Source organism: Amaranthus tricolor, chromosome 3 (genome assembly GCF_026212465.1).
Source record: "Amaranthus tricolor cultivar Red isolate AtriRed21 chromosome 3, ASM2621246v1, whole genome shotgun sequence".
In the NCBI taxonomy this organism is placed as follows: Eukaryota; Viridiplantae; Streptophyta; class Magnoliopsida; order Caryophyllales; family Amaranthaceae; genus Amaranthus; species Amaranthus tricolor.
The window spans coordinates 35736385-35755404 of NC_080049.1; the positions used below are offsets into that span (position 1 = coordinate 35736385).

Here is a 19020-nt window from a genome sequence, read left to right on the forward strand (position 1 = left end):
TAAATTATTTATTTATGTTATTTTAATTTATTTTATTTTAGATATGTATTTTATTTAGTAAAATTTTTTATTTCATATTTTTGTATTGATATTGTTAATATATTGAAATTTGAATTATTAAACTAATTGATATTGTTAATATATTAAATAGTTTAATCTTTAATTTATTAAGAATAAATTTATATTTGCAGAACTTTGAAAACTTAGGGGATAATGTAGATTATTCTGATAGATTTGTTATCGATAGGAAATTTGATTCTGTAGATGATTTACATGCTTGGGCTGATGAGATAGTACTAGAGTTAGTTTTCAATTTACACGTGCTTCATATAAACAAAATCAAGGACGTTCTAGAGTGAGTTTGTACTTAAGATGTCACCGCTATGGTAATATAAGGGGTGATTTGAATAACTTAGACAATGCTGCCCGACCGAGTTCTAAAAGTAGGGCTTGTGGGTGTAAATTTATGATTTTAGAATGCAGTCGTAAACCAGGGGAAAGACCTTGGACGATAAGAGTGTTTTCTAGTGAAAAAGGAAAACACAACCACCCGTTCTTGGTGTACAGAGATGGTCAAATAAGAGTAAATAGGATGACTATCGATATTAGGCAGCACATACGAGATCTTAGTGCAACTGGCATGCAACCAGCGTTTATAATGACTTCAATTAGAAGGAATTTTCCTGGTTTTTTTGCTAGTTTGAATCATATTTATAATGTAAGACAGTCAATAAGGAGAGAAGATATGGATGGTAGGACTCCTCTTCGACACTGTCTTTATATGGCCACAGAGCATAATTATGTAGTTTGGACAGACTTGGATAGTGAGGGGCAGTTGAGTAGATTATTGATTGTAAATCATACATCTATGCAGATGATACGTTCGTGGCCCCATGTTGTGTAGACACAACGTACAAAACTAATAAGCAAAAGTGGCCCAGTTGCGAAATAATAAGAATGACGCCAACCAATCACAACTTCTTGGTAGTGTTCTGTTTGATGCGAGATGAGGCGGCTGTGTCTTATTCTTGGGTGTTAGAGAGATTAAGGATATTTACGGCAAAGTTCAGACGCCTAACGTAATCGTAACGGATCAAGAAGAGGGTTTGTCTGCAGCTAATCGTGTTGTCTTTCCAGGTAAACAGGTTTTTAATGATTAATTATTGTCGATCTATATTATGTATATATATATATATATATATATATATATATATATATATATATATATATATATATATCTCAATTAATTTTAAATTTCTGTTTAATGCAGATGTACGACATTTATTATGCGTATAGCATATTGGCAATGATGTGGAGAACATGGTCGACAAATTGTGCAGCGGCAAGAGAAATCAACAGGGACAGATATTCAGGCAAACAAAATGGAACCCCTTGGTTAACAGTCTGACGATCCCTGAATTTAAAAACAAGTGGGAAGGGATTGTGTCTACTTGGTCGACTAGGAACAACAAGGTCGTGCAGTATTTGGCTAGAACATGGATTCCTCACGAAGAGAAATTTGTGCGTGCGTGGACGAATGACTGTTTGCACTTGGTTAACCAGACTACCAGTAGAGTCGAAAGCCAACACTCGTCCTTCAAGTACTACCTGGGTAGCGGTAATAGCTCATTTGATATCCTCTTTAAAAGGGCACACCAGCAATAGTCTTGCACCCAGTCCTTGTTGCCTTTCCCAGTTGGCGATACATGTTAGCCAGTGTCACTGCACCCCAAGCAATCTCATCTTGATCAGCAGTCAAGCAAGTATAGGGTGAGGCCGCATCCAGACTCTATTCTTATCCACCAGCAGCGTGGAACCCACTATAGCCATGTAATACGTGGTAGTCTTAGTCTCCAGAGACTGAGAACGGTGGCATATAGCTGCAACATTTCACCAACGTTAATGCTCCCGCTGGTGAAGTACCCCTTCTTACGCAGCTCTGAAATTGGCTCCCCAAACAGATCGGCCAAGCCAAGCTTCCAGTCACCATCAGCAGGTTCAGCGGGAAGTGAACTGTCAATGCCAACTCCTAAAATGCGTTGCACGTAGTGCAGCATTATGGTCATCTCCCCCATGGCATGTGGAAGGTGTTGGTATCAGGCTGCCACCTCTCCACAAAGGCCGTAATAAGAGCACTATCAATGTGATGGTGCATCATGTACGATAGAAGACTTAAAGGAGTGGCAGGTAACACCCCGTACAGCTCATCAGACATGTCCTGCAGTCTGATGATCGACTCCAACGTCCTCTTCTTAGGGTGAGAATCCAAAATCGGAGGCGTGCGCTTCGATCCCTCAAATATAACCTTCGCTACGTGCCCATCGTAGCTGGGTATTAAACTGGTGTCAACTGAGCACCCGGGCTGGGGTGATGTGATCAACCAGTCCATGTCCGCGGACTGTGAGCGCCTCCTCCCCCGTGGAGCCGCATTCTCAACCTGGCTGACTCCTGCGTGATCAGAAGTGCCAGTCGTACCATGCCCTCTAATCTTAAATTGTTCGGCATGCCCTTTGACGAGCATCCAATCAACAGGATGACCGACAGACTCATCCTGACCGACAAACTCTTTCCGACTGACAGAATCGTCGTAATCAGTATCATCATCACCTGAGCCGACCGTATTACTACGCAGGCTAGTCTGGCGCTCAAAGCGACTACGCACATGGTCTAGGGTACTCGAACGTTGGGCCTGACTATGTCTGGCCGCCTGTTCCTGCCTAGCTCGCCTTGCAGAACCCGTAACCCTCCTGTTATAGGGATCCCCTATCAGTAAACTTGGCCTAAAACTATTGCCGCTCAATAACACTCTAAAAAAGCCTTTTCCTTTTTCCTGATTTCCGGCCATTTACTACAATTTTCATATTTTAATAAACTATTAATAAAAAATCAAAAGCATAAAAAATTACATTAAGTTATATTCATTTTTATTACACTTACAATATTAATTTAATAAACATTTAAGTAAATTTAATAAACACTTACAATCATATAAATTATTAACAACTAAAATAATTCACACATATAAACAAATAAACAATTATTATATTAATAAATAATTAAACAACTAAAATTTAGTTATCAACTAAAATAAAATTTTATTAACAATTATTATATTAAATATTAATTAAGAAATAAATTTTAATTAATATATTATTATTATATTAAAAAATAATTAAACATTTAAATAAATTATTTAAATTCAAAACTAATTATTATAATAATATTATCATATTATAATAATATTATCATAATATAATAATATATTAAAATAAAATAATTTATTATAACATTTATTAAATAATAATAACTTAAAAAATAAATTAATTAAACAAAAGGAATTTCAAAATTCAAAAAAAAATAAATTACGAGTCGCACAAAAAGTGCGACTGAACCTAGGTGGAGTCGCACTTTTTGTGCGACTCGTAATTTTTTTATTTATTTATTTTTTAAAATTTTTTTTAATTACATTAAAATAGAAATTACCTTGAGTTTTTGTTAACGTCTCCTCTTAGGTTCAATCGCACTTTAGCTCCGATTAATTTTATGTGTAGATTTTGTATTTTTGAAGTGATAAAAGTGTTATTGAGTGAATTTGAAGTGTTTCATAGAATTTTTAAAATTTTTAAGTCTAAGGGCATTTTCATCATTTTATTAAATTAATTTAAATTAGAGGTAACGATAAAATAAAAAGGCGGCGAAAATAAAGAATTAGATTACATAATAAACAGAAAAAATAGTAGGTCATCAATTTCACTTTTTGTCACATACTTTCCCACGTTTTTCTCTCTCTAAATCTCTATAGTCTCTATCTTCCCCAATCTAACAGATGGAAAGAAATATCAACAGTGCTCAGCAGCCATTAATATCTTCCTCCACCATCTCAGCCGCCGTCACCACCGATAACGGCGGAGGCGACAGCCAGGTAACATTATCATATAACAGATCATCAATAACAATTGATGATGATGATCAAAATGATGAAGAGGGAGATATCCCACCAATCAAAACCTTAAAAATGTTCTTCAAAGTGTTTTGGAAAGAGCTGAAGAAAACTATGTATCTGGCTGCTCCGGCGACTTTCATGCGTACTTGCCAATACTCTCTCGGCGCAATAACCATTACACTTTCCGGTCATCTTGGTACCCTCGATCTTGCTGCCTTTTCCATTGAGAATTCTGTCATCGCCGGCTTTTCCCTTGGTTTTCTGGTATATACTATATCATATGCTCATATTCTCTATTATCCCTTCTTATTTGTGGCATTTAATTTTATAATTTTCCCGCTCACATCAAAATGAAATCTAAAGTTTAGTGCATGTTTTAATTAATTTTATTAAATTATTTTATTTGAATTAACATATAATTTATAGTAAAATCGTCTTAAATGGAAAATTGTGCATTTTATTTGCTTCTTATCTTAAAAAGTTGATGGGGCACTAGCCACCATGCCGGCCACCAAGCTATTTAAAATGAGGGACTCTCTTCATTTATTTATTTTCTATTTTCCCTTTGACTAGCATGATGATGATTTATGGTTAGGCTTTTTTTATAAATCAGGACGAGATCTTTTGACCCTACCAAAATCAAATGCCAAAGCAATTATATCTGATTTTAGAAGTTGATATTAGGAAAATAATTACTTTTTTATTTTATTTTTTAAAGTTAATAATTTTTTAGTCGAATATATACTGCCAGAATATTACTCCATATTGATAATTGTTAATTTGAAGCTGCATCAAGTAGGTAAAAATCATAATGTTTAGACTAGAGGCGGCCAAAAACTGAAAAAAATTTTGAAGGCCCAATGAAATTTTCAAAAATTATAAAATTTTTCTAACGATTTTATATCTTTTGCAACAACACATACTCCTATAATATAATTTAATATTAAGATTTTTAATTTTTTTGGGCAATATACAGTGAAATATGTTGAATATGCTCATGACTTTTCCTAAATTTTAGACACAAAAGAATACTTCTAAGAATTTGCTTTAGCCTTTAGCATATAAAAATATCATAATTAATCTTCAAAGCTAAATCATATAGGTAAACTTAGCTTACTCCCTTATTAATAATAATTTAGATGCTCTATTTTTTTTTAAATAGATATATCATCATCAACTTAATATTCTGCTCAAAAATAGGATCTGTGTGAAGGAAGGTGACAAACAGTCCATACTCATATTTCCTTAAGATGGAATACTAGAGAAAAATGATTAATTTTTTAAATAGTTATACTTCTCTGAAAAAACTTATACATATAAATTACAATTCTTCATTTTCTAAATAGCTACACTTTCAGAAAAAATTAAGTTAAGCTCTCACTTAAAAAGAGAATTCTGAGTATAAAATAAACTAATTTGTGCACTTTAATTTGAATCAAAGAGGAATAGAGTTACTTTTAAGAAAGTAGTAAAAAATAAAAAGATAGAATGAAATGTGTGATTGTAATTAAAAAAGAGTTAAAATATATGAATGAGATTAAAAAAAATAGTGGATCATTGTCCATAAATAAAAATAATACAAATTAAATAAGACAAATCAAAATAAAAAATCATTCAAATTAAATGGTACGGATTGAGTATAAGATAGGAGTACATTTTAAAAAATAATTCCTAGAATTAGGTTTAGCCTTTAGCTGTTAACCACTGCCATATGGGCCTAAGAGTTGGATAGACCACTTAACATCATTATTGTATTAGCGCATGTAGTCTTAAGAGTCCTGCATGTACTGAATACTGAATACTCATTATTAATTTGTCATTCAATAACATGTCTAGTTAGAGGAGGCGTGGCGGATCCAGAAAAAAAAGAAGTGATGTCAATAATAAAAAAATTATAATTACCATTGAATAAATTAAGGCAAATGTCTACGTTGTGTTTTCATATTTTGGAAGCAACGTGTAATATCATCATTTGACAAACTATGAAATAAATCACACTCAAAATAAGTTACAGTATGAAATAAATCACACTCAAAATAAGTTACAGTAGCACCACTCAAAAACTCATCAAATTTAAATTCAAAAATTTAATTTATGCCAACAAATTAAGTAATTTACCCAATTTAAAAAATCACTAAAATTAACGACCCTAATTATGTAATTGCAAATAAAAAATTAATATGAAAAATTTCATAATCATTCCAACATTAGATGAATTACTTGAAATTAATTTGATTAATTTCAACGATTAAATGACAAAAAATTATAAAGAAAAAAGAAAAAAAATAACCTTAAACAAGAGAAATCGTAAAGACTCCAACAAAAGACAGTGATGTACTGATATGCAGCGCGGTAGCCGGCAAGTGGAGTGGTGCTGTGGTGGACGCCGGTCGCCGGTCAGATGGTGCCGGCCAGATGACCGTTATAGTCTCAAAGAGCCGAGTCGACAGAGGGTTTGGCCGTTTGGGTCTTGCTTTGACATTGGGTTTTTACTTTCTTTGGGGTAATTAATAGGGATGATAAAAAAGAAAAAAATATTCATAAATGCTATTAATAAGTGTTGAACCTGGATGTATGCTATGAGAGATGAGAGTAGCATATACACTATTTGATTTTATTTTGGATTTAAGTCAGGTCAACCTTGTTGACCTCACTCTAAATCCGCCCTTGGGAGGAGGTCGTAGCAAATAATGATTATTTGTTAAGTTAACAAATTATCTTAATGTGGTTGGAGATGATAGGGTAGGAGTTTTGTGAATTTAATTTACCTTTTTTGATTTTGTTTATTTTAATATTATTTTTTTGTCTTTTTATGGTGATTTACAAATAACGGTGATTGATTAGAAATTTTTGTCTAGCTAGTAGCTAATGCACATGTTTTCTATTTTAATGTTAAATCATCATGATTTAAATGTGGTGATTTGGTGCTTCCTACGTCCCATGAGAAAGCACCCAAATAAAATTATTGTATTTTTAATTGAATAGAGTAATTGGTAGGAGAATACAACAAAATATAATAAATGGTAAAAAATAGTGATTAAGATGGAGAAGTTGTGCAAATTGAATGGAGAATAGAAGTATACTTATCAATTGCATTTGTACTATCGTACTCCTATCATCTAGGCATAAAGACACATATATAAAGTATTAGCTTTTTTATCACTAATTTATTTTTTCTTTTTGTGTTAAAATGTCATAATATTACTCATTAATGTTACAATGCAAAACTGATAAAAATGAGGAAATGTTTAAGGTATCTCTAGCATAGGCAAGTAGGTTATTGGAAATTAACTTAAACAAACTTTTTTTACTTATTCTGTGGCTTAAGTAAATTTTTTAACATCTTAGCCGTTTTAGTAATAAACTTTATTGATATTTGACCTTATATATCTTCCTTCGTTCTGTTTTAGCTGCTATACAAAGGTTTAATGTAAAAGCTAAAAAAGTGTAGTAAGCTACTACATAAAATTTTACGTGTAAAAATTTTTGCAAATTATTGCATTATTTGACTTAAATATGTGAGCTTTTTGAGTCAAACGGTGCTATTTCAGAGGGATAGTGGAAGTTTTTTTTTGTTACAAATACTCACTGCTATAGATGAAATATGACTCCAAATCATGTAGTAGAGTAGTATGATTGTATGCATTAATTATGTTAATTTGCAGCTAGGAATGGGAAGTGCATTAGAAACGTTGTGTGGGCAGGCATTTGGGGCGAAACAACTCAACATGCTAGGAATTTACTTGCAAAGATCTTGGGTCATCCTTAACACAACGGCCCTCTTACTTTGTCTCTTCTACATCTTTGCCACCCCACTTCTCAAATTCATTGGAGAAACTTCTGCAATCTCTGAGGCTGCGGGTATATATACATACTCCCTCCGTACCTAACATACTGCAACACTAACGACTGGTACAAGTATTATGAAATTGATAGGGACTAAACCGGTACTAATTTATTTTGGATCTACCATCAAACCTGGGGCGGATCCAGCCTAATTCAATGTTGTCAACTTATAGCATTTAACAATTTATATATCTAAACATATGTGTATTAGTTAAAGTTGGTTAATTAAGGCTGAATAGAGTTTAGTCTAAACTGCAAATCAAACTGGAACAAACCGTAATTTTAATATTTGGTATGGTCTACGGTCTAAACGGTCTGGTATGTTTTTTTCAAAAAAAATTACGATTTGTGGTCTGATTCCGGTTTTTGATTTTTCAGACCAGACAAGACCGCAAACCGTACTATGACCAAAAAAATCATAATTTTTTTAAAAAGTATGTTGCTACCTAGATATTTGAAAATGTAGTTATTTTTATATGGTAATATAATGTTAATACAATCAGCAAATTATAAATTATTATATTTGATGATTATAGGTGCGAAATATTTATTTAAACACATATAATAATTTAGGAAAAATATAAAAATTAAAAATCGTAGACTAGACTAGATCAGACCGTTGTAGAACGGTTTGGTCCGGTCCGATCTAGAAATTTTCCAGACCGGAATTTTTGGTTTGGTCCCCTAGTTTAAATATTAGTCTATGTACTAGCATTGTCCTAGGTTCACGTCTTACTATCAGCATTGTTTAACAACAGTATTTAGTGCATTCACAATTGACATCATTTGATTTTATTTTGGATCTGCCCCTGTACAAAACAGGTAAAGTAGCACTATGGATGATCCCACAACTATTCGCATATGCAATGGTATTCCCAATTATAAAGTACCTTCAAGCACAACGTAAGGTGATGACAATGGCGGCGATCACCGGAGTAGCATTGCTCCTCCATGCATTTTTCTCATGGCTAATCATGCTTAAGCTCGGGTGGGGGCTGGTCGGAGGTGCAGCGGTGTTGAACACTTCATGGTGGTTCATAGTCTTGGCTGAGCTTGTCTACATATTTAGTGGGAGGTGTGGTGAGGCGTGGACTGGTTTCTCTTGGAAGGCTTTTAATGACTTATGGGGCTTTTTTAGGCTCTCTGTGGCCTCTGCTGTCATGTTATGGTATGGTCCCTTCATAATTGCCATAAAGAATACCTCTCTATCCTTTCCAATATGTTGCGCAACATCTAAAAAGCTATCACTTTGATTTTCTTTAAGTGGCAAATTTAAAGTGATTTAAGAAAGCATTTTGCCACCATAAACAGAAAAAATGACGATAGAATTTGTAGTTGTTAGATCTCTAAAAGTCTTAGTGATGAACAAAAGAGCAAGTTGCATTGATTGTCTATGTCGAGGATTGTGACAAAAAAAAAGACTATGATACAAAATGTTCGTCGTAATGTTTAGAGTGTCACAATAAAAAAAAAAACTTATTTCACAATGAATTAAAAAGTTATTTTTATTTACTATTTATTTATTTTTCAGTCCTCTGTTAGAATATATAATATGTCTTGGGGCCTCAATCAAAAGCTTAAACTGATGGTTGAGGCCCCAGGCTATGTTGCTCTTGTCACACTGGTTTCTGATACTATGTCAAGGAACCAACTCAACCAAAAGCTTAAGCTGATAATTGAGGCCCCAAGATATGTTACTCTTGTTATATTGGATTCTGATACCATGTCAAGAAATCATCTCAACCAAAAGTTTAAGTCGATGATTGAGGCTTGTAGTATGTTATATGCTCTAACATCCTCCACATTACCTAATCTTTATAAATTTTTTATTCTTAAAACTAACTTTTTTACATAAGTTCTCATTTGCTATTAACTTGAAAATAAAATTTTAAAAAGTATATGTTAAATTCAAAAGAAATAATTCAAATAAATAGAAGTTTCACAAAGAAATTACCATCACCTAATTTAGGTTTCTTATTAAAAAATGTTATATTTGATGTGCACAGTTTAGAGACATGGTATTTTATGGCTCTTATTCTATTTGCCGGATATCTGGAGAATGCAGAAGTTTCAGTGGATGCCTTGTCTGTATGGTAAGAATTTTAATTTTTTAGATAATTGATGGTGTTGGGATGGTTTATTTTACGTCGATTAATTAATAATAGTGTGTACACTAAGTTATTGAAGCTCTTTCTTTTATTGCCATGTAATTTTGGGATGGTATCATCTTGGTTTAAGCGTGAGTATTTCATATTTCTCGATTATATATTGTCATAATAAGTCCAGCCTAATTTAACAGATTAGCCAAGGCAAAAGTGATACCGGAATAAGACATAATTCGAAAAGGAGTTTGATTAACAAAAAATTTTGCAAGTTCAATACTCATGTTATCTATTCAATTTTCTACCCAATAATTGTTCTTATGAATTCAATTTCAGCATGAACATACTTGGTTGGGCAATGATGGTGGCTTTAGGATTCAATGCAGCTGTGAGGTTAGTATGAAATCTACCATGTGATTCTCATGGTGATCCTAAAAAACATTTTTTATTCACATTTTCTAATACCACTTAATACCAAATCTCAAAATAATAACATAATGAAATAAATTTTTTCAAGAAAATGAGATGACTGAAATAAATTAAGCATGATCAATTAAACCTGTCAAAGATTTTCCTACCAAAATTCACTAACTTTTTATGATCATTCTTATTATTTATTACCGATAACCAAATGTGTCGGCTTACAAATAAAACTTGTGGTTTAATTTGTGAAGTGTAAGGGTATCAAATGAACTTGGAGCAGGACGTCCTAGAACAGCAAAGTTCTCAGTATTGGTATCTGTAGCAATTTCATTTATGGTGGGTTTAATCCTGTCATCAATATTACTAATCTATCGAAAAGAATATCCGGCAATATTTACAAGCAGTAAAGATGTACAACACATTGTCACTAAACTCACTCCAATCCTCACTTTTAGCATCACAATCAACAACTTTCAACCTGTTCTCTCTGGTATGTTAACTTATACTCCCACCGTTCTAATTTAGTTGCAACATTGGAAATACTTGCATTATTCACTTATCTCTCTTAATTTATGATTAATTTTTAATTTATAAGTTCAAAAATTGTCGAGTAGGATCTTATTTGATTCATATCGACGTAAAGATTATTAATATGAAATTTTTATAATTTTTTTATTATACATAATCATAGATTATAAGGATAGAATTAGTTTATTGAATCGCGTGAAAAAGCAACGTTATTATTTTGAAACGGAGGAAGTACAACAAATTAGAATGAAATCTTGTTTGATTCGTATTTTCCTTGTAAATTTTTTAAATTAAATTGGAAAAATTGTTGTGAATAATCCAACATATATTCAATTACCTGCCAATGATCCCACCTTTTGAAAATTTTTAAATAATCTAACCTTTACTTTTAGTTTGTTGCCAATGAACCCTTCAAAGAAATGGCGTACTATATCAGGTTATCTCTTATCTTCTTCCTTATTTATAATAATTCAAGGCAAAATGTTAAAAAACTACCTAGTATATACCCCATTTTGCAAAAAACTACCTTAAATAAAAATTTTTGCAAAAAACTACCTTATATAATACAATTGTTTGCAAAACACTACCTTATAACGGATTGTGGCCTTTGACCGCTATCTTTAACCGTTGACCCGCATGTGAGACGCACGTGATGCATTACTGTATTTAATTTTTATTTTTATTTATTTTTATATTTTTTTATTATTAAAAAAATTTATTTATATTTTATTATTACTATAATTATTTAAAAAAACTAATTTTTTTTATATTTTTTTATTATTATTATAATTATTTATTTTTATTTTTAATTTTATTTTTATTTTTATCATTATTATTATTATTTTATTTTTTAAAATTTTAATAATAATTATTTTTTTTTAATTTTTGTTTTTATTTTTATTTTTATTATTATTATTATTATTATTTTAAATTTTTTTAAAAATAAAAAAATAATAATAATAAAAATTTTAAATAAAATAAAAATAAAAACAAAAGTAAAAAAAATAAAAATTAATTTTATTTCAAATTTTTTAAAAAATTTTTATTTTATTATTATTATTATTATTAATTTACTTTTGTTTTTATTTTTATTTTATTTTAAATTATTATTATTATTATTATTATTTTTTTTTATTTTTTTTAAAAAATTAATAATAATAATAATAATAATAATAATAATAATAATAATAATAATAATAATAATAATAATAATAATAATAATGATAATACTAATAATAATAATAATAATAATAATAATAATAAAAAACAAAAATTAAATACAGTAATGCATCACGTGCGTCTCACATGCGGGTCAACGGTTAAAGATAACGGTCAAAGGCCACAATCCGTTATAAGGTAGTGTTTTGCAAACAATTGTATTATATAAGGTAGTTTTTTGCAAAAATTTTTATTTAAGGTAGTTTTTTGCAAAATGGGGTATATACTAGGTAGTTTTTTAACATTTTGCCATAATTCAATATATTTTCCATTACCTACTAATAATCCCACCTTTAAAATTTTGTTCAATAATCCAACCTTTACTTGTTGTTTGTTGCCAATAGGCCCTACAAGAAACTAAATGAAATTGTTATTACTTCCCAAGCTTATGAAATTGATCATTGCATAAATAGTAATTGTTTTTACATACATATACCATCAAATAGGGGTGTTCAAAAATCTGACCCGCTTGACCCGACCCGCTAACCCACACCCAACCTGTTATATATTATCTTTATCAAGTTGAAATTTACACGTTAAAATATTATAAAAAATTAATAATAGTCGTAAGTTTTTCACTTCCCTTTAAAGTAAAATACCCCTTTTAATCAATGCCAAAGAGAAATTGAGTATTTTAAAAATTGTGTATTTTTTAATAATAATTGAAGAGAAAATATGTTAAAGAAATTAAAAGAGACTTAACATATATAGATGAGATATGTTGGATTATTATAAACTTGTGGCAAAGAGAAATTGAGTATTTATCTTCTTGAAGGGTCCATTGGCAACAAAATGCAAACAAAGGTTAGATATCAAAAAAAAAAATCAAAAGGTGGGATTATTGGCAGATAATGGGAAATAGTTGGATTATTATTTTCTAAAGGGTCCATTGGCAACAAACTGAAAGCAAAAATTAAATTATTACAAAGTTTTCAAAAGGTGAAATTATTGACAGATAATTGAAAATAAGTTGAATTATTCATAACCAATTCTCCAATTAAATTTATAATATTTATGTATTATTAAAGATATATAGAAATGAATCATTGATTTAATTAACAAATTATATATACGTAAAAATATGAGATAAGTTGACTGAATAGGAGAAAATATATTTTTATATTAAATGTGAGTATGTGACATTTTCTTAAAATTTGTTTCGTACTATATAAAAGGCTAGCTCTCACATACGGACCGTACATAGAACAAATACAGAGAAACAGAGAGAAATACGAGATTGCTTTATGTGAATAAGTTTCAAAGACTAAAAATAAAAATGTTTTCTCTTTTGTGATAGGTGTGGCAGTTGGAGCAGGATGGCAAGCTTTAGTTGCATACATTAACATTGGGTGTTACTACATTTTTGGAATTCCTTTGGGCCTCAGTTTGGGTTATCTGCTTGGTTTAGGCGTCCAGGTAACTTTTATCTATATAAGAGTATTAATAGAAGTCAATTAATAACATTATCTATAGAAATATATTTTTTCCCTTCTATATTATTTGCTACACTTTATTTTTTATATATTTCACAATACTTGTTTTATTACAATATATGCCATAAAATAACTTTTGATTATGAAAGCTCAAGTCTTATTACTAGGGAGGATAATGTTTATATATATATATATACATATATATATATATATATATATATATATATATATATATATATATATATATATATATATAATTACAAGGAGGGTTTGATATATTTATCTTAAAACAAACCAAATCAAGAAAACAAGAACTAATTATTTAATTGGTTTTACATCCCCCCGCAAAATGGGTTTGTGAGGAAGAAGACCAATTTTGTCTGAAATAACACTCGAGGAAGTGGCTTAGTTAACAAGTCAGCCACTTGATCATGGGTGGAGATAAAAGAAACTCGTAGAGAACCAGCTTGCACATTTTCTCGAACAAAATGATAGTCTAGACCTAGATGCTTCATCTTGGAATGGAAGACGGGGTTAGCACTAACATATGTAGCACCCAAATTATCACAATATATAACTGGTTTAGAGGAGAGTTGTAGACCGATTTCAATAAACAAATTTTTTAACCAAAGTAGTTCAGCAGTAGTGGAAGCGACCGCACGATATTCGGCATTCGTAGACGAGCGTGCACGAGTGCGTTGTTTGCGAGAGGACCATGAAATAGGATTAGAACCAAGGTACACAATATAAGCTGAGCTAGAGATATAGTCATCTTTGTCTCGAGCCCAATCCGCAACCGAAAAAGCATGAAGAGAAAGAGGAGTAATAGCCATAGTCAATGGTGCCTACAAGATACCGAAGAAGTCGTTTCAAAGCGTTCCAATGATCATCAGTAGGTGATTGCATATACTGTGCTAATTTGTTCACAGCAAAGGCCACATTTGGACGTGTAAAGCTAAGATATTGTAGATTGCCGATGAGAGCACGGTACTCAGTGGGATTGGAGGAACCGACTTTGGTCAGAGGAGGATCAACTGCAAGAGGTGTGACAGCAGGCTTGGCATGAACCATTTTGCTTTTAACAAGAAGATCAAGAATGTACTGCCGTTGATTGAGAACAAGGCCTTGAGAAGTGTGTTGAACCTCAACGCCAAGGAAGTAAGATAGAAGACCAAGATCTTTTAATAAAAATTGAGCAGATAGCCTGGTGATAAACTTTTCAAGAACAGAATCATCATTAGCTGTAACAGCTATCTCTTCAACATAAACCAAGACATAAATGCATAGATTATTATGTAGATAAATGAAAAGAGAAGAATCACAAATGGAATTCTTGAATCCCAAAGAGAGGAGAAAAGAACTCAATTTTTTGAACCATGCCTGTTTGAGCCAATAAAGCGCCTTTTTTAATTTGCACACACAATGCGGGTTAGTAGCATCAATATATCCAGGAGGCTGAGTAACATAAACATTATCATGTAAACAGCCTTGAAGAAAAGCATTATTGATATGTAGTTGCCTTAATTTCCATCCTTTAACAGTAGCAAGAGTTAAGACAACACGAATGGTCGCAAGTTTTATAACAGGACTATAGGTCTCATGAAAATCAATCCCTTCTCGTTGATTAAAACCATGAGCAACAAGACGGGCCTTATGTTGAACAATATGACCTTTAGAATCACGTTTTAGGCGGAACACTCACTTTGTACTAATAACATTCTCAGCATATAATGGTGGAACTAAATCCCAAGTATTATTTTTAAGCAAAGCATTAAAATTAGAATCCATAGCATGACGCCACTTAGGGTCTTTAAGAGCTTGAGTCACAGTCTTGGATTCAGTCTCTAGAGAAGTTAATTGAGCCATAAGATTCAATTTATTTATAGGTTTGCGAATGTATCTTTTAGGCGATTGATCATTTGGTGTGATGGTCGTGGTGAAGAAGAAGTTAAAGATGATGAAGTAGAGGTGTGAGACAAATCAGAAGGAGGTGAAGAAGAAGTGATAGGTAAATTTGAAGATGAATCAGAAAGCTGAGTAGGGAGGCGAAGACGAGAGAATCATGATATTCATAGGACACCATATATCAGTTGAGGGAAGAGAAGAAGAAGTGTGTGCCTGAGTACTAAAAGGAAAAATATTCTCAATGAACCTAACATGTCGTGAAACATATATTTTATTCATTTTAGGATCTAAACAATAGTACGCACATTGTTATGAAGAATAGCCAACAAAAACACAAACAATAGACTTTGGGTCTAATTTTTGACTAGTGTATGGCCGAAGCCAAGGAAAACATAAACAACCAAAAGACTTTAGTTTGGTGTAATTAGGCTGTGTAGAAAACAAATTAGAGAACGGGGATATATTATTCAAGACAGGAGTAGGCATGCGATTGATGACATAAACAGCTATAGAAAAAGAAAGAGAGCAATAGAGAATAGGCATGGAAGCATGGTGTAGAAGAGAAAGACCAGTCTCAACAATGTGACGATGACGTCTCTCGGAACATCCATTATGTTGTGTGTGAGGAGGAGTAGTGAGCCAAGTAATGCCATCTAAAGCGAGAATGTCTTTTAACGCTAGATACTCGGTACCGTTATCAGAATATAGATGATGTATAGATAAACCAAAAAGTTTCTCAACTAAAGCTTTGAAGCGAATAAAAACAGCCTTGGTGTCACATTTTCGGCGTAGAGGATAAAACCAAATGTACTTAGTAAAGTGATCAACAAATATCAAATAGTATTTATGTCCATCAAACGACAAAACAGGAGAAGTCCATAAGTCTGTGTATATATATTTCAGAGGTGCAGTTCATAAAATAGTAGAAGTCGCAAAGAGCAATTTATGCATTTTATTCACATTACACGAAATACATGTACATGCTTGATCCTTAGAAATAGAAATATCAATACTAGAGCACAATTGTTTTAAAACAGAAAATGAAGGATGTCCAAATCTATGATGCAAAACATGAAATGGAAGATGAACATGAGTGGTATAAGCAACCGGAGATGATGATAAAACTTCATAAATTCCTTGTTTGGGCCTCGAAGTAGAATCTTCCCCGAGAATATATCATTCACACAAAAATAATTAGATGAGAATTGAACAACAACATTATTATTTTTACAAAATTGAGAAATAGAAATTATATTACGAGAAATAGAAGGAGCATATAAAACATTTTGTAACGAAAGAGATTTAGATGCGACATTGAGTTTAGTAAAACCTGTATGAGCAATATTAATAATTTTACCATCACCCACTATTAATTCTTCGGTGCCATCATAGGAAGTTTGTAAAGAAAGATTAGCAAGATCATTGGTGACATGATGAGATGTGCCGCTATCAAGTAACCATGTATTAGAATCATGAGTAGGAGCAAGAGGACTCATCTTGATAGCAAGGACTTGCGGTGTGTTGGGAAAACGCCGATTGTCGGGTTTTGTAATAGTTGAAGGAGGATGAGCGGAAGGAAATTGTTGAGTAAACGAAACACATTGAGACAACACATGTCCATGTTCGCCACACCATTGACATTTGCCCAAGAAAGGTTTGAATGGACCCAAATTTGAGGATGAGCGATACGGGACAGCAGCTGGAAATGGAGAAAAACGAGCCTGTTGAGTTTGTGTAGGCCGAAATTGTCTGGGCCGTGGCAGGAACTTTTGTGGGACCAAAACAGAGGTGGGCCGTGGCTGGAAATTAGAGGCTGATGGAAATTGTTGAGTAGAACTTTGGCTGGAATGTTGGCCTATTTTCATAATGAAGGCAGTGGCTGGAATGGTTGGGAGGCATGAAGATTCTGATTTTTGAAGAGCAATTTCTTTATTGATTAATTTTTCATGTAATTCTTCAAAAGTAATGGGAGAATCACGACTATTGATTTGCTCAATAAACAAATCATATGAAGAATCTACCCCATCAAGAACACGATAGATAAGATCTTCATGATCAAGAGGCTTACCCATGGAGGCTAAGTGATCAGCAATAGATTTGATCGAGAGCATATAATCGGTTATGGACAAAGAACCTTTTGAGATGGCTTTGAGTTGATCTTTCTTTTGTTTAATATGACCCCGACTAATCTTGTTAAATGCGTCCGCCAATTTATCCCATAATTCTTTAGATGTTGTAGAATGAGAAATAAGAGAAATAAGATTCGGGGAGAGAGTACCAACAAGAGCATCGAAAATTAATTGATCTTGACGAAACCAAGAGGAGAACGCCGGATTTGTCTTGTCGACATTGTTGACGGAAATAACAGCAGTGGGTTGAGGGAAATAATCCTTGTAAATATATATATATATATATATATATATATATATATATATATATATATATATATGTATATATCTTAAAACAAACCAAATCAAGAAAACAAGAACTAATTATTTAATTGGTTTTACATAACTTATAAATTATCATATTAATTTCTATTTTATTCCTACTTCATATCTAATTTAGTTTTACACTTTGTCATTATTTAAGGCCAAAAACAATAATTTTCTATCAACCAATCGTCTCCTTAATACATGTGCCAAGTCGAAATGGTGAGATTATTGTGGAACAGAGGTAGTACGTTTGCGTATATATCCTCTGCGCTACTAAATTAACTACTATAATATACGTTTAGTATCTATGTCATTTTGAATATGCTATACTACATCTAAAAAGTTGTCACCTTTATTTCCGTGATAGAATACTCGTTAAACACCACTAATTAAAAGAGCAAATTATAAGAATTAGAAATAAAATAGCGTTTTTTTAAAAGGGATTAAAAAAAAAAACTGATATCTTGATTTTGTTGAGGCTATAATACATTAATACTTGTATATTATACTATTATTATCATAAATTGTTTTAGGGGATATGGTTAGGGATGCTGTCTGGTACATGTGTGCAAACCATCATCCTATTTTTGATAGTCTGGAAAACCAACTGGAACAAAGAGGTAATCCGTGATCCAAACTAAACGATATCTTTGGATTATATTTAGAATTGTTTTAAAAAAACGATGTCGTCTTGCGCAGGCATCTGTTGCTGAAGAGAGGATAAGATTGTGGGGAGGACCTCAATATGGGAATGCTTAGAAATGATGATAATAATGCAACTCAAACATCATTTTTTGATCATTTATTTATTCTTCAAATGTTGAGCATAAAGGCCAAATCAAATGGAATCTCTACATTTTAAGATGTTGATCGAGAAACAAAGAGAATCATGTTGTTTTTTCTTGATTGGAGCGTAAATAATATTTTTCAAGAAAGATTTTGAGTTTGAACATCACCTAACCCTCTACAAAAGTTTTTAAATAATCTTGATAAACAATAAATTGTGAGTTCTTGTAAAGTTTGCTTTCTTTTCAGTTCTTTTCTATTTTAATGAACGATAAATAAGTGCAAAAACTTGCCGAGATAAGTTTTATAAGCAATAATATACACTCTTATGTACTCATCAAATTAGATGAATTATCCATTCATACAACAATTTTGAGAACATAGATCTATTTATTATAGTT

At 31.8% G+C, this 19020-nt stretch overlaps 1 protein-coding gene across 2 annotated transcripts; it reads left to right on the forward strand.

Moving 5' to 3' along the window:
* Positions 1-3742: 3742 nt before the first annotated feature.
* Positions 3743-18933, forward strand: LOC130807876 (protein DETOXIFICATION 30-like). 2 transcript variants are annotated; one of them, XM_057673256.1, is made up of 9 exons: positions 3743-4207; positions 7609-7804; positions 8612-8957; positions 9796-9882; positions 10228-10284; positions 10566-10804; positions 13358-13476; positions 18367-18453; positions 18533-18933. In XM_057673256.1, exons 1-9 carry the CDS (start codon positions 3827-3829, stop codon positions 18590-18592), a joined length of 1572 nt encoding a protein of 523 aa, XP_057529239.1. In that variant the 5' UTR covers positions 3743-3826; the 3' UTR covers positions 18593-18933. The 2 variants fall into 2 exon arrangements, with proteins under 2 accessions (XP_057529239.1, XP_057529240.1); XM_057673257.1 differs by having other exon boundaries at positions 3760-4207; positions 18380-18453; positions 18533-18783.
* The last annotated feature ends 87 nt before the right edge of the window (positions 18934-19020 follow it).